The sequence below is a fragment of the Drosophila miranda genome, chromosome 3 (assembly GCF_003369915.1).
Source record: "Drosophila miranda strain MSH22 chromosome 3, D.miranda_PacBio2.1, whole genome shotgun sequence".
NCBI classification, from domain to species: domain Eukaryota; kingdom Metazoa; phylum Arthropoda; class Insecta; order Diptera; family Drosophilidae; genus Drosophila; species Drosophila miranda.
Window position 1 is genome coordinate 18,098,487 of NC_046676.1, and position 14,030 is coordinate 18,112,516.

The 14,030-nt window shown below is 48.1% G+C and overlaps 4 protein-coding genes and 1 long non-coding RNA gene across 7 annotated transcripts; 2 read left to right on the forward strand and 3 right to left on the reverse strand.

The window, feature by feature from the left end:
• Positions 1-142: 142 nt before the first annotated feature.
• Positions 143-2,842, reverse strand: LOC117185826 (tumor necrosis factor alpha-induced protein 8-like protein). Of its 2 annotated transcripts, XM_033391203.1 has the most exons (4): positions 2,587-2,842; positions 1,413-1,482; positions 951-1,243; positions 159-892 (listed from the first exon to the last, which is right to left on the reverse strand). In XM_033391203.1, the coding sequence occupies exons 2-4, from the start codon at positions 1,474-1,476 to the stop codon at positions 617-619; spliced, it is 633 nt and encodes a 210-aa protein (XP_033247094.1). In that variant the 5' UTR covers positions 1,477-1,482; positions 2,587-2,842; the 3' UTR covers positions 159-616. The 2 variants fall into 2 exon arrangements, with proteins under 2 accessions (XP_033247095.1, XP_033247094.1); XM_033391204.1 differs by lacking the exon at positions 1,413-1,482 and having other exon boundaries at positions 143-892; positions 2,587-2,840.
• Positions 2,843-3,157: 315 nt separating this feature from the next.
• Positions 3,158-6,142, forward strand: LOC108158677 (protein lethal(2)denticleless). Its single transcript, XM_017291206.2, has 2 exons — positions 3,158-3,351; positions 3,672-6,142. Exons 1-2 carry the CDS (start codon positions 3,309-3,311, stop codon positions 5,942-5,944), a joined length of 2,316 nt encoding a protein of 771 aa, XP_017146695.1. The 5' UTR covers positions 3,158-3,308; the 3' UTR covers positions 5,945-6,142.
• LOC108158679 (lethal(2)neighbour of tid protein) lies at positions 6,137-10,154 on the reverse strand. The gene is made up of 2 exons (XM_017291209.2): positions 9,756-10,154; positions 6,137-7,456 (listed from the first exon to the last, which is right to left on the reverse strand). Exons 1-2 carry the CDS (start codon positions 10,039-10,041, stop codon positions 6,201-6,203), a joined length of 1,542 nt encoding a protein of 513 aa, XP_017146698.1. The 5' UTR covers positions 10,042-10,154; the 3' UTR covers positions 6,137-6,200.
• On the forward strand, positions 7,635-9,631 carry LOC108158678 (protein tumorous imaginal discs, mitochondrial). Of its 2 annotated transcripts, none has more exons than XM_017291207.2 (2): positions 7,635-9,110; positions 9,285-9,631. In XM_017291207.2, exons 1-2 carry the CDS (start codon positions 7,720-7,722, stop codon positions 9,466-9,468), a joined length of 1,575 nt encoding a protein of 524 aa, XP_017146696.1. In that variant the 5' UTR covers positions 7,635-7,719; the 3' UTR covers positions 9,469-9,631. The 2 variants fall into 2 exon arrangements, with proteins under 2 accessions (XP_017146696.1, XP_017146697.1); XM_017291208.2 differs by having other exon boundaries at positions 7,635-9,097.
• Positions 10,155-12,760: 2,606 nt separating the features above from the next.
• On the reverse strand, positions 12,761-13,222 carry LOC117188197. Its single transcript, XR_004472509.1, has 2 exons — positions 12,864-13,222; positions 12,761-12,804 (listed from the first exon to the last, which is right to left on the reverse strand). It is a non-coding gene; the product is annotated as an uncharacterized LOC117188197 (long non-coding RNA).
• Between the last annotated feature and the right edge of the window lie 808 nt (positions 13,223-14,030).

Below are 14,030 nucleotides of genomic sequence, written 5' to 3' on the forward strand. Positions count from 1 at the left end.
GCTTGTTGGTGGAGATCAACAACGATTAATTAATTAAGTACTGTAAGACTGATAGAAGAGAGGACACAGCGAGTATTAAAAGTAACAAAACGGAGTATCCTTCACATACAGATACACATTTCTAAATATATACCATAAATAATTGCTTTTATGCAGAAATTTTCCACATTTACATAGACACGACTTGCACGCTTTAAGGTACAAAGATACATTCATACAAACACACAGATACAGATACAAGCATTTTGCTAGAGTTTACAATTTCCGTTTGGTTAATTCCTTTGGCAAAATGCATATAGTAGTAGTTCTTAATCGTTACAAAATGTTAACATTGTCGTTAAATAAATCAATACAATACGGACGTTTTGTTCACTTTTGATATTTGTTGCTGTCAATGATATATCACTATCCAAAATTAAACTAAACTCTGGCCTAAACATATGTCTTTTCTGTCTGTACTATCCTTAGTTTTGTGTGTTTTGTGTTTTGGTGTTGGTGGGTGGAGCTTACAAGCCAAGCATTTCCAATTTGCAGCTAGCTCTTAGTGTCTCATGCTGTTTTGTGTTGTTTTGGTTTCTTTCGACAAGCAGCCTTTTAGTGCACGCAATGAGAGCCCTCAGATGTCGCCCGTCTCCATGGCGGAGTTGATGTCGGCCACAATCTTGCCCATAACCTCGCGGTAGGGCGAGTCCGGCTTGAAGGCCGTCTCCAAAAGCACGGCATCGCCAAAGAAATCAAACACCTCATCGATGCGACCTAATGACTTGTCCGTCAGATGCGGTTGCACAATCGACTTGAGTGCCACCTGCGATTCCGCTATCGACTTTTGCAGATAGGCCAGGTCGAAGGTGTAGTCTACCTCGTAGAATGATATGATGGACAGTTGGGTGTTCTGAAAGGGAAATCGATTAGAAATGAACGAAGCAGAGTGTTTTATGTTTGTAGATTACCTGAAACTTGCGTTTAAAGTTCTCGGCTCTTTGCAGCTCCTCGTCGCTAAACTGGTTATTCCGATGCAGAACTCCAATCTTGATGACTATTTTGATGATATTCTTGATCAGCTTCTCCGCCTTGGCCTTGTTGCCGGTATGCATCTTGCACAGCCTGTACAGGTTATCCAGCAGCGAGGCCGTTGTCCCATCGATGAATGTCTTTGCAATATTTTTCGTTGCCATGCGTGAGAGGATTTTCTTTTGAGCGCGTAGCCCGATATCTTGCGACTTGAACACATTGTCAGCCATGACTAATGGGAGTATGAGAGATATTATTATTATTGTTGCATATTCATCGCGAATCGCGCACTGCATCTGTATTGTTGAACAACAGAAATAACGCAAAACAACTGAACGAACAACTGAAAACCAATGGAGAGACAAGATATGCACAATACCAATTCGAATCCACACTTTTACCTTCCAAGTTCCAGTAGTCTACGCTCCATAGGAGCAGGCACTGTCGTAGACCTGCCACCGACATGTTGGGCTACACACACGTCGATCCAGTTGCAAGCATGATAATTGATAAGGAAAGCAAAGAAACAGAGACAGAGACATATGGGTGGGTACATGTACGATTAGGCAATGTTAATAGTCGTCGTATCTTTTGATAAAGAAACCTACTGCTTCTTCAACTGCGCTGCGGTTTATTTTCTTTCTGTCTTTGTGTTTCAATCAAAGAAAGAATAATGGTAGGCCCGTGGCTGTGTGTGTGACTCCATAGGCATGTGTCGACAAGTCAGCGCAAACCACAATCCACATGGGTTATTCATAAGGCTGTTCTAACGGGTTCGCTGCGACGCGGCACGCGCTATTTGTACGTGTCTATGCCGCAAATGGCTCGTGTGGCAAGTTTTCCCAACTGTCCAAAAAAGGAGACTTGCCTTGCCTTGCCGCACCTCAACCGTTATTCAAGACCAGGGTTGGGGGGAGTCCTCTGGGGAAATTGTAGGGTCAACTGGGGTCATAACGTGTGAATAGATAAACCTCTTTCGTTCCTCCAATTCCCGGACACTTACCAAGCCAGTGGTCGTCGTTGTTGTCCACCTCTAGCCTTTCATTTAACTAAGTGAATTCTATCTTCTTTCCAGTTCTAGTTCTTAATCTATTTCTAGCTAGCAACCGTACCATGATACGGACCGCTCCAAATGGTTAAGGTCACGCGAAATGCAATAATACGGTCCGAAAAACGGACATGGGGAGAGACAGAGTTTGTGGTGGTGGAACCCAAGGACAAATGGGCAATAAGCCGCCAAATGACCAACGCGGAAGTGCGCTACTCCTCGAGTCTAGAGGCATTTTCTTTCGTTTTGCATTCAACCCACAATCACTGAAGCGTCCACAAAAAGTCTTAGCGAGCGGAATTTCTGGGCCAACTTATCGTCGTTTCCGACGCTGTCGTGTTCATGCATTTGCGTGTTTGATATCATTATTGTTGTTGTTGTTGTTGTTGCTCTTGGGTGTATTGACGATTGTGGATTTGTGCCTTTCCGAGTATTATTGATTGCAACAGGCTCGCCCACCCACACTCGTCCAGGCCGGGAGGTGGGGAGGGAAAGAAGGTCGAGTTTGGCGCTCAGGCAAGGCTCACCTGTGTTTTTGTTGCTGTAGTCCTGTGGCCGAGTATCCTTGAAATTCCGTTTGAGTTCCTTTTGTATGAAGTGGCTCCTGCTAATCTACTGCTGCGTTACATACATAAATTCCGAATAAAAACAGCATTTACATAAATAATAAATAGAGCGATTCTTGGCTGAGTTTATGCGTAGTTCCAATTGTTTAAAAAAAAATCAGCAGCGAGCAACAAAACAAAATATGAATGAGCGCAACAGTGTGTGTGACCGCGGACTGAAAATACTGTCTGACCCTCAGAAATATACCGAAATATACCATCTTATCTTCCAAACATACCGAAAATATACCGATAAAAAACGAACTTAACCCACTTAGGCCCCCTTTATTTAAACAAGATAACAACTCGATTTAAGCCGGGAAATATATGACAAATAATAATATTTACTCTAGTTGGTCCATCCTATCCTTCATCTTTGCATAAAAAAGCCCACGATGAAGCATACATCTCAAATACGCTTTGATTTTTCAAGATTTATAATTTTCGTGGTCGACAATGGGTTAACTGTTCTCGATAGCAGCTGCATCGATAACCTTCGCGCCGCCCCATTTCCATCTCTACGGTCCAGCTGCGTCGTTGAAAATATGCTAGCATCGTTTTCTATTGTTTTATTTTGAATAAAATAGCAATTAGACTAGTATAATTCGATCCAAAAGAGCCCTATTCGTATAGCTGGTGTCAAAATGAACATAGACAACAAATTGCGCAGCAGGGAGCACGGGTTCTGTGAGTATTTCGAATGGCGGGAGAATTTCACTTTTGGCGGTCGAATTTTCTATGTAAATATGTTATTAATTCGACAAGTTTCATTCAAATGAAATGGAAATTGGCACTCTAGTGGCAATAAGCTAAGCCTGGGCTCAGTCTGTGATCCGTCGCTGTCTCATCCAGGGAAGGGTTCTCCAGATCTCCGGGTCTCTAGCCAAAATTGCAGCGCAAGCGAAAACGTATTGAAAAACTAGACTGCAACATAGACAAAGACGCAGAGCACGATGGAGACAATCTGAGAGCTGCACTAATTTCTGGCTTTTTCGCTCTCATTGCAGCCAACGAGCGGACCTACGATTTCGCCCTGCGTCGCCTGTGCGTGGCCAAGGAGGACAGTTGGCGGGGAATCGCTCCGGCCAACTACTGCCCGGACTTCAACCCAGAGCCGCCCATATTCTCGGCCAAGTTTGCCAATTGCAACGGCTATAGGCACATTCTGGCCATAGCCAATGAGGATGGCAAGATCACACTGCAGGACACCACACAGCGCAACCACGAGCCGGAGGAGCAGTCCCTGCCGGGGCCGCAGTGCCATTACAATGCAGTCTTCGACCTGGAGTGGGCCCCGGGGCAGATGCGGTTCGTTTCCGCCTCGGGGGACCACACAGCACGGCTCTGGGAGGTGGCTGGCTCGGGCATTAGGGGACTCAACTCGTATCTTGGCCACACACGATCCGTTAAGTCGGCCGCCTTCAAGCGAACAGACCCAGCCGTGTTTGCCACTGGCGGGCGAGACGGAGCCATTCTCATCTGGGACATACGGGCCAATCTCAACATGGATCTGACCTCTCGCGTGGACAACTGCATCTACAGCGGGCACTCGGGGGGACCGGGCACGCCCGTCTCGCAGCGAAAGCAGCGCTCACGCACGCCCAAGATGTCGTCCAGCGCCACCTCGAGCAGCATCACGGGATTGGCCTTCCAGGACGACAACACCCTGATATCCTGTGGCGCTGGCGACGGCGTGATCAAGGTATGGGATCTGCGACGCAACTATACGGCCTACAGGAAGGAGCCGCTGCCCAGGCACAAGCTGCCGTATGCCGGACACTCCACCTTCCGGGGATTTACCAATCTCATTGTGGATGCGGCAGGGACGCGGCTCTTTGCCAACTGCATGGACAACACGATCTACTGCTACAATCTGGTATCGTACTCCCCCAAGCCGCTGGCCTGCTACAAGGGTCTGCTGAATTCCACCTTCTACATCAAGTCCTGCCTAAGTCCGGATGGAAAGTACCTGTTGAGCGGCAGCAGTGACGAGCGGGCGTACATCTGGAACCTAGAACATGCAGAGGAGCCGCTGGTGGCTCTGTCGGGCCACACGGTCGAGGTGACCTGCGTCGCCTGGGGCTCTTCCCACGACTGTCCCATTGTCACCTGCAGCGACGATGCGCGGCATAAGATCTGGCGCATGGGACCCGACCTGGAGGGTCTTAGCGAGGCCGAGAGGGCGGACAAGTATCGCGGCCATGCAAGCTATGTGCGCCAATTCAGCAAAAAGTCCACGGCTCCGGCCACCGGCAACCACAAGTACAACCTGAGGGATCTGGAGTCTACGCCACGCTCGCTGAAGCGCCTGATGGACCAGAACGAACGCACGCCCGGCTCCATCGAAAAGGTGGCCATGAAGCGTTCATTTCTGGACATGCTGGGCGTGGCCAGCAGCGAGGCAGATGCCGAGCAACCGCAGAAACGAACCAAGCCCCTGGAATCCCGCGGCAGGCGACTCTTCGGGCCCTCTAGCCAAGAGCCCACTTGCAGGCATATTCAGCTGCCGCCGATTGGCGAGGAAGAAGCATCACCCAGCAAAAAGCAAAAGGAGAACGCAGCCGCCGATGATATTTCCCCGGGGACCAAGCTGCTAAGCCTCAACTCCTCGCCGGTCCACTCGCCGCTCAGCGAGAATGTCAACCACATATACGCCTCACCACCCACCACATCCGCAGCTGCAGCTGCAGCAGCGGCGGCGGCAGCGGCTGCCTCCGAGGGAGCTGGCCAGCAGCCCCTCTCCTCTGTGATCTACTCGCCCACATCGAACCTGCCCAACTACGTGCTGGACGGGGAGGCACCGCATCTGGCCATAATGTCGCCCAAGCGCAAGGCCAAGGAAAAGGTCGACTGGCTGACGAACATACGCAAGCAGAAGCTGATGAACGGCAGAGCGCACGTCTCGCTCAGCGACAAGATCAACGAGGAGCAGCAGCAGGCCAACTCTGTGGATGTTTTGGCCTCGCCGCGTCTCCAGTGCCTGCGTCAGTCGGAGTGCAGTCCCCGCTTAAAGGCCACTCCCCGGCGGCGCATCTCGCACACTGATGCTGGAGGTGGTGCGGGCGGATCAAGCGGATCCATACCACAACCACAGCCACGCACACCCACCTCCAGTCGCCGGAACAGTGAGACGACACTGCTCCGCTTCTTCAGCGTTCAGCGCAGCAGCAGCGTGGCACCCGACGAGATGACAGCGTCGGGGCCAAGTGAGATGTCGCCACCTCCATCGGTCACGCCGCTGACACTGCGAACGCCCACGACAGCGGTGGGAAGCGATTAAAATGTCGCCAACAAATGGGGAGAATCGTATCCCCTCGTCGTATTATTGTACCCTTAGTTTTAAGCGGACATTGTTTTAAGCTATTTTATGTAGATCCTAGCTTGAATCTTATTTTCGTTGGGCGAGTTGGTAACCAATTCCCCCGGCACTTTGTACAGCGCCACTACAAAAGACTAAATAAAAGTACATCCATCAATATTTTAAGCTTCATTACATTTGGTTACAAGTACAGTGTGGATCACTACTGTATGACTAGTTATTGCACTTTCTTCTGCTGTTGCTGCTTCTGCTGCTTGGCCGCCGCATTCAGCCGCATGGTCTGGAAGATCTGACGGGCCACACCGAAAAGCAATACGAGGTGACAGAGATGCAGGGCCGAGCTGGACAGATAAGTGCTGGGATAGCTGTTCCAGCAGTACTCGATGATGCCCAGGATGAGATAGCGCACGCCCAGGGTATAGGACGTGGACCAGACCAGATACGGAAGCGAGTGAAAGTACCAAACGTAGAACTGATAGTGTAGCGAGCGGGAGCAGGCCACGCCGATGAAGTTGCACAGGAAGAAGGGCAGCAGGGCCAGTTGCGTGCACCGATCAAAGTGGATGCCATAGCGCTCGGACTCCGCCCGAGCGGGAGCGGGAACTGGAGGAGCCGCTGCCTTGCCGCCCGATGACTTTTGTAGTGTCTTTTCGAAGGCATTCAGAAAGGATTGCTGTTCGGCGCTTAGCTTCTCCGTGTCCTTTTCCTTTTTCGCTTCCTTCTTGCTCTTCCTCTGGGCTTGGACTTCGCTATTCTTCTTGGCAATTTGCGGCTGCAGTTGGTCCTGGACGCTGCGCAGGCGAACATAGCTCTGGAAGAAGGTCCACGTGGGCTTGGCAAACACCAGCAGGAGCACCAAATGCAGACCCAACAGCGATAGGTGGAACGTACGGTGCTCGAAGAACTCGCGACTCAAGAACCTATAGTTCACCGTCCACTTGTGCTCGAAGATGCGGCCCAGGTCGAAGCTGCCACGCAGATACTCCACCGGATGGGAGAGCAGAAAGGGGGCGCCCAGCAGAAGCTGGACCGACCCACAAATTGCAAGCTGCAGGAAGGTCTTCAGCGGTCCCAGATTGGCCAAGTAGAAGAGCAGCAGGGCCGGCGCAAACAGCAGAATATTCATCTTGACGCCCACGGCCAGGCTGAAGAGAATGCTGCCCCAGGTCCAGCGCCGATCCACGAAGAGATTGAGTGCCGCATAGAGCAGGAGGATGGCCACGGGATCGTTGAACAAACGCAGCACATAGATCGAGTGGATGCGGTACGAGGTAAAGGCGCTCAGGACCAGCACGTACGGCGGCACCTTGCGACTCTTCGCGTACAGGCGCAGCACCAGGCACATCTGCAGCAGGTAAATCCCGGCAAAGATGTACTGCGCCACCCGCACATTAGCGCCATGCGACGTTATGTAGTAGAGGGCCGAGTAAATGTACACAAAAGCCGCCGGATACACCAGGGGACCAGTATCACCTGCAATATAGACAAAATAAGTAGTTTAATTAACATTTCACTTGTCTGTTCTTGTTTTGTTCCTTTCCGTTACAGTTCGAATTATGATTCGAAGCAGCTGTATTCTTGGGCGCGCACTGCGAATGGCAAACTCAAAGAAGAGCAACGTCGTCGGGCGACTGTCAAAATGTCAGTGTCAGAAAGAGAAGGAAAATTTTTATTCGAGAAGCATGGAGGTTATTACGGCATGTTTTTAGCTGAGAACTACAACTTTTAATGTAAATATGATTTCGTGTCAAAATTTGTTCGTACTCCGCGGCCAACTGCCGGCGATCCGCTGCTGCCGCCGGTACCAACAGCACTTACGGACAACTCCGAAACACAGCTCCAGCTTCTCGCCCTGGGGCCCCGCTGCAGCGCCGAGTATATCGCACGCGTCCGCGTCCAAATTGTCATTGCTGGGGCTTAGGACACGCGATGATGGACGGCACACAGTCCGCAGTTTTCACACCTCCACCCGCATGCTGGCCAAAGACTACTACACGACACTGGGGGTGGCCAAGAACGCCAATGGGAAGGATATCAAGAAGGCCTACTATAAGCTGGCCAAGAAGTACCATCCGGACACCAACAAGGAGGACCCGGATGCCGGTCGCAAATTCCAGGAGGTCTCCGAGGCCTACGAGGTGCTCAGCGATGATCAGAAGCGACGTGAGTACGACACCTACGGCCAGACGGCGGAGAACATGAGTCGTCAGGGTGGCGGATTCGGTGGCGGCGGCGGCGGGGCAGGACCCTACGGACCCGAGGGCTTCTCACAGAGCTGGCAGTTCCGCTCGACCATCGATCCCGAGGAGCTGTTCCGCAAGATTTTCGGCGAGGGAAACTTCCGCACCAACAGTTTCGACGACTTCGCCGACTCCAAGTTCGGTTTCGGCCAGGCTCAGGAGATGGTCATGGACTTGACCTTCGCCCAGGCAGCTCGCGGCGTCAATAAGGATGTGAATGTCAATGTAGTGGACGAGTGCCCCAAGTGCGCCGGCTCCAAGTGCGAGCCGGGCACAAAGCCGGGCCGCTGCCAGTACTGTAACGGCACAGGCTTCGAGACCATCTCGACGGGACCCTTCGTCATGCGTTCCACGTGCCGCTACTGCCAGGGCACGCGCCAGTACATCAAGTATCCGTGCAGCGAGTGCGAGGGCAAGGGAAAGACTGTGCAGCGCCGCAAGGTGACTGTACCGGTGCCGGCGGGCATCGAGAACGGACAAACGGTGCGCATGCAGGTGGGCAGCAAGGAACTGTTTGTGACCTTCCGAGTGGAACGGAGCGACTACTTCCGCCGTGACGGGGCCGACGTACACACAGACGTGGCCATCTCGGTGTCACAGTCCGTCCTGGGCGGCACTGTACGCGTCCAGGGCGTCTACGAGGACCAGTGGATTAACATTGAACCGGGCACCTCCTCCCACCACAAGCACACGTTGCGTGGCAAGGGCCTGAAGCGGGTAAACGCTCACGGCCATGGCGATCACTATGTACACATCAAAATTGATGTGCCGCGGAAGCTGAGCAAGGAGCAGCGCGCACTCATCGAGGCCTTCGCTGAGCTGGAGCTGGACACGCCAGGCAAGATCCACGGCATCACCCAGACAAAAAATGGCAGTAAGAAAGCAACGTAAATACACCCTAACAGATAGAAACGCAATTTCGAAGTGAATTCTCAATCTCATTGCCCAATGCAGCATCTAATGTGATTGGAGCTTCAATTCGTAGTTCAAATATATGTGGGTTAACAGTCTGAACGATACTTAAACGTCAATCCCTGTCTTTTGCTCTTCTATAATTGCAGAACAGGTGCGAGTGAACAATCCGGAGGAGGAGGCGGAGGAGGCAGAGGAACCTGCAAAGAAAGCACAAGCGAAACCAAGGAACAGCAGGACCAAAAAGAGTCCAAGCCCAGTGGGGGATCAGGGCAAAGCGAAGGCGGAGGCGGGGGAGGCTTCTTAAACAAGATCAAATCGATGTTCAACTGAAACACAATTGTTTTACGTTAATATTTAAGCAAAAATGTTGCTTGTTAATGTTGCTCCTAAGATAACGTTTTGTTTTAAGCCTAAGTCTAGGGGTACGAGCAGCAGGACCTATTCCAAGTGGAAGAGACGAATAAACGATGTTCACAGTCACAGTCCAAGCAAAGGACTTCCCATTGCTTCCAGAGGGATGGAGCAGAAAGATATAGATATAGAAGCATTGGAATGGGGGCACATGGCAGCCGCCGCTGGTGTCCAAAAATAAACTCGAGAAAACCTTGAGCACTCACCGCGCAGCAGGGCATAATTGGTGGTACCGTTCAGGAAGCCCTCGCACTCCTGCATGTAGGCCACCCAATCGATCTCCGTATATGGCACGCGCCGAATCACAAACACATTGATAGCTGCTTCCGCCAAAACAATCAGAACACTAATTATGGGCAAGGCGGCCGGCTCGAGCACCAGGTACTTGAGAAAGCCTATATTCAGGTATTTGTCCAGCAGTGTCTGCAACAGGTTGCTGGACTTTTTGCGACGTCCAGTCGGACGGTTGTTGTTCGCTTTCGGTGGGGCCATTTATGTGATAATATTCGGAAAATCAACTAAATTAAATGAAAAGAATCCACACAAGACCAGGGCTGCAAAAGCACAAGCACTGACTATTCACTATTCGTTCATACAACGAACGTGTTGCGAGCGAACTTTCTGCGTACGCTCCCAGGGTCTTCGGCTCTAGCGTTCGGTTCGACTCGTTGTGTGCCGGTTGTGGGCACCGTACTTTTTTACACGTGCATATTTTATAAACCAATGTATGCGAATTAAAAGCTAGAGGTCTCAGGTAACTGTCAGGGAAGGAACTAAATGTATTCCTTCAAGAAGAATTTACTGAAGAGAGAATTTTTGAAATTTGATGTGGGTATTCTTGAATGCCCATTACATTTTAAAAAAAATATGCAAGGAAACCACCACAATAATGAGAAAATTCAAGTTTATTTCTTTTAAAACAGCTGTTCGATGAGAAGCCTAATACCACGAACATTTATTAATTTTGAATTTGAAAGCTTAATACTTTCCAGACGGTAATCTTAAGCTACAAAGTGCTTGGGTCTGATTTATAACTGCATTTATTAGCTTTTCATAATTGCAAAGTTTAATACAACCAGATGTAAGATACTTAAGTTATGTGAAAAAAGCCCTACCTCTGAAAACACACAAGCAAAAAATAAATGATTTTAAAAAATTAGGGTAAATAACTACATATAGAAAAAAATAATTATTTAATAACTTGAAAGCCCCAAATCGAAATGTGTAGAAAAAACCCGAACGCCATTAAAATGTTGTAGTCCATTTACTGACCAGCGCAATTTGGCTACTCCTTGACATATTCCGGCCTTATGGGTATTGAAAATTACCTTTCTCGTCATACTCTACCCATAATTTAATGAAGAGAATTTAAAGGGAGTTTTACGGAGTTTATCTTTAGGGAAAATGCAAAAACATGACATAAAAACAGTAAATGAACTAATTATCATTCATTTGAAATTGGTGAGTGAATGGGGATATGCAGAACTACAGGCAGTGCATGCAACAGATCCAAGTGCAGACGGGGGCAGGGATATGTATAGGGATGGCAGTGAGTAGGAGAGCAAGTGTTTGGATGGGATGCGCGCAACTGAAAATAAATGATTAATGGTGTAAACCTGGAAACAACCGTCCCAACAGAGGCCACTCCCCTTCCTACACAAAGCGTGAAAATTGCCCTTAAGCCAAAGGGACATGGGATGGATATTGGTTCTGGTGGTTTAACGCATCATTGAGATCTATTGACGAAGGGGAAATGTTGAAACACGGTCCGGTAAACGGTCGAAGGCTGATACCGGATAAATTCGCGCGTCTGCTCATGCATACATATCTACATATATGGACATGTTGCACATTTACAAAAAACGGACAACTGTTGGAGCTTCTCCCATTCCTTTTCATTCCGCTGATATGCGGCACATGTCATCCTTTGCATGGATGGTCCTTCACTGTAGATTTCTGGGCAATTAATTGCCAACCGGGACATGGTATGCGTTTGATTCAGTCTCAGTCTTCTCTTTACAAGAGAACTTTTCTCGTTCCCTTGCAGGGGGTATTGCGATTTTAGCATATTATCACCCTGTATCCTGTATCTGGCTAGGAATATTGATGAAGTCCTTACTCATCCAAGCCTACAGCAACCCGACTTGATTGATTTTTCTGTTACAGATTCGTGTGGAACACTTAAGAAATACATATATCATTGTTTCTTATTGTACAAGAATGTTGTTGAATGGAATCTGCCAGGGTACCCAAAATTTCGGTCCTCTAAAATAGGCTTTCCTTATTGTTTGTTGATGCTGTTGCTTGCTGCACATTAATTGTGTGCACTGCACCATGTAAATATATTCATTCGTACGCCTCTCAAAAGCGATGAAAAATCCGCCTCCTCGCTCAGAGTGTCAACAGGACTGCAAGGACTGCAATAACGACGGATAAAAAAACAAATGTGGATGCAAAAAATGGCCATGTTATAACATTTCAAAGGTATCCCACGCTCACGGTGAAACGGGGATTCATTAAAAAAAGTTGCAGGTATTTTTGTAACTTGTTGCGTACAGAATTTTATATTGCACGGATTTTTACTAAAATTTTCGACATTTATTTGATTGAGATTCAGGGCCATTCAATCGGAATAATGAAACCTTCCACTCAAATAAAAAAATTCTGTTTAAGTGAGTATTATTTTATTAAATATTGATTCACAGATGTTTATATAGTACGAAAGTACTTGTTGCATTGCAATTTTGGTTAAGGAAGAGCTTTCCCCGCTTCCCCATTCCCCATTCAAAGAACTATTCATAGATATTTCAGACACAATCATTTGATGTTTGTCGTCTCCACTTTGTGGGTCAATTGTGTCTAATGCTAGTTATCACATTATGAACTATAGAACTAAATCGGTCATTGCTTATCAGTAGCGTAGCCATTGTGTATGTTCCACAGTTCCATATATGTCTGTATGTATAGGCAACGAAGCAGCCTAAGACTGAGAGCTATTTACGAGTATTCGCGGTACGAGTGAGAAAATTGTTTATTAATCAATAATAATCTATATAGAAACATATGTACATAAATATCCGTGCTGTTATCATGCTGGTTGGTCTACTCTACTGATAAGAGCAAGCTGTTAAATGCAAATCTCCCAGCTTCGCCCTATACTAGTTCCCAACAGAACTTTGCACTCAAAATGGGGTTTGTGCTTATTCATTCCTTTGGGATTAATTTTATTGTGTCACGATTTAGCAGCTATTTATTCTAGAAATAATGATGGGACGGATTAATAACCATTTATAGCAAGAAGCGTCTGTTGATACTTTAACGTGCTTCAATTGCCATTGCCGTTGCCATTTCCTAGATTGTTTGGTTAGCTCTGAATGGACTTTTTTGAGCTCTGTGCCTTATGCATCAGTTGTTTTGATAGTCGAGATTGCACCTTGCTGTGACGCCTCTTTTCATATGATGGCTCCAGCCCTGATCGGAAAACAACACTCTCCCACACACACACACACGCACATCATTTATGAGCCTTTCTGTTTGTGTTCGTTGGACCAGATGACAGGCGGGTGCCAAGGGGGCTTCGGCCGTTTAAGAGTTCAATCATATAAAGCGTTGTCGTTGTCACTCATATATACACACACATATGTACATATGTATGTGTCTGAAAAAAAACGTACAAAAAAAGAAAAACAACTGTTAACAAAAAAGGAGAAGCATATGAGCGCAGACAAAAAGCCTATTTGCATGTGCTTGCTGAGCGTCAGCAGACAGCCTACCTAGTCTCTCCGCTTAGTGTAGGGTACAACAGAACGCATGCAACAGCTGGTCGGAGCCAATGTGTATTTATATGAGGTGGCGCATAGAAAAAGTGTTTATCAAACGGCTCATTCTTAATGATTATTAAAAATATTATTCACAAATTAATTTTAGGTGTACTCCGTACATATGTATATGTATATTACCTCTGACAAAACTGCTTTCGCTTGAGCGCTTCTAATTATGCGTCACCTTATAAAAGTACTCCTTGGGCGAAGCGTACGATTTTTCATGTGCTGATTGGCCTGGCCCCCTCCCCACTCCTCTGACACTCGTTGCTCCAACACTAACAGCTCTGTCTGCCTGCCTGTTGCTGTTCCACTCTCACTTCCCCTCCAACGTTTCCACCTAGTTCCTCTATCTCCCCGCTGCCCTGCTCGCGTAAGAAGCTTATTGCATGCGAGTGTGTGTGTGTGCAGGCATGCTCTTCGTGCTTCGCATGGAATAACTATATTGGGTAGTTTCCAACTCAGAGGGACATACTTCCAGGCATATCTAGTGCCTATCTCGCTCAGACAACGAGATGGATGGCCTTACCTTTGTTTAATCATACCCTGGTACTAAGAGATAGCTGGTTGGTTCAGCTTTTGGCCGAGTGAAAACGAAACGAGCCGACGGAACAAGCCGAATGTGCACTCTGTATTTGTTTGTTTGCCTTTTCATCGCGA

What these genes read in the sequence shown, in the direction of transcription:
- LOC108158678 (XM_017291207.2), top strand. Translation starts at nt 7,720, where the DNA reads ATGATTTCGTGTCAAAATTTGTTCGTACTCCGCGGCCAACTGCCGGCG. An exon ending in AATGGCAGTAAGAAAGCAAC is followed by an intron (nt 9,111 to 9,284) that starts GTAAATACACCC and finishes CTATAATTGCAG; the next exon opens with AACAGGTGCGAGTGAACAAT.
- LOC108158677 (XM_017291206.2), top strand. Translation starts at nt 3,309, where the DNA reads ATGAACATAGACAACAAATTGCGCAGCAGGGAGCACGGGTTCT. An exon ending in CAGCAGGGAGCACGGGTTCT is followed by an intron (nt 3,352 to 3,671) that starts GTGAGTATTTCG and finishes CTCTCATTGCAG; the next exon opens with CCAACGAGCGGACCTACGAT.
- LOC108158679 (XM_017291209.2), bottom strand. Translation starts at nt 10,041, where the DNA reads ATGGCCCCACCGAAAGCGAACAACAACCGTCCGACTGGACGTCGCAAA. An exon ending in CAATTATGCCCTGCTGCGCG is followed by an intron (nt 7,457 to 9,755) that starts GTGAGTGCTCAA and finishes TCTATATTGCAG; the next exon opens with GTGATACTGGTCCCCTGGTG.
- LOC117185826 (XM_033391203.1), bottom strand. Translation starts at nt 1,476, where the DNA reads ATGTCGGTGGCAGGTCTACGACAGTGCCTGCTCCTATGGAGCGTAGAC. An exon ending in AGACTACTGGAACTTGGAAG is followed by an intron (nt 1,244 to 1,412) that starts GTAAAAGTGTGG and finishes TACTCCCATTAG; the next exon opens with TCATGGCTGACAATGTGTTC. An exon ending in ACTTTAAACGCAAGTTTCAG is followed by an intron (nt 893 to 950) that starts GTAATCTACAAA and finishes TTTCCCTTTCAG; the next exon opens with AACACCCAACTGTCCATCAT.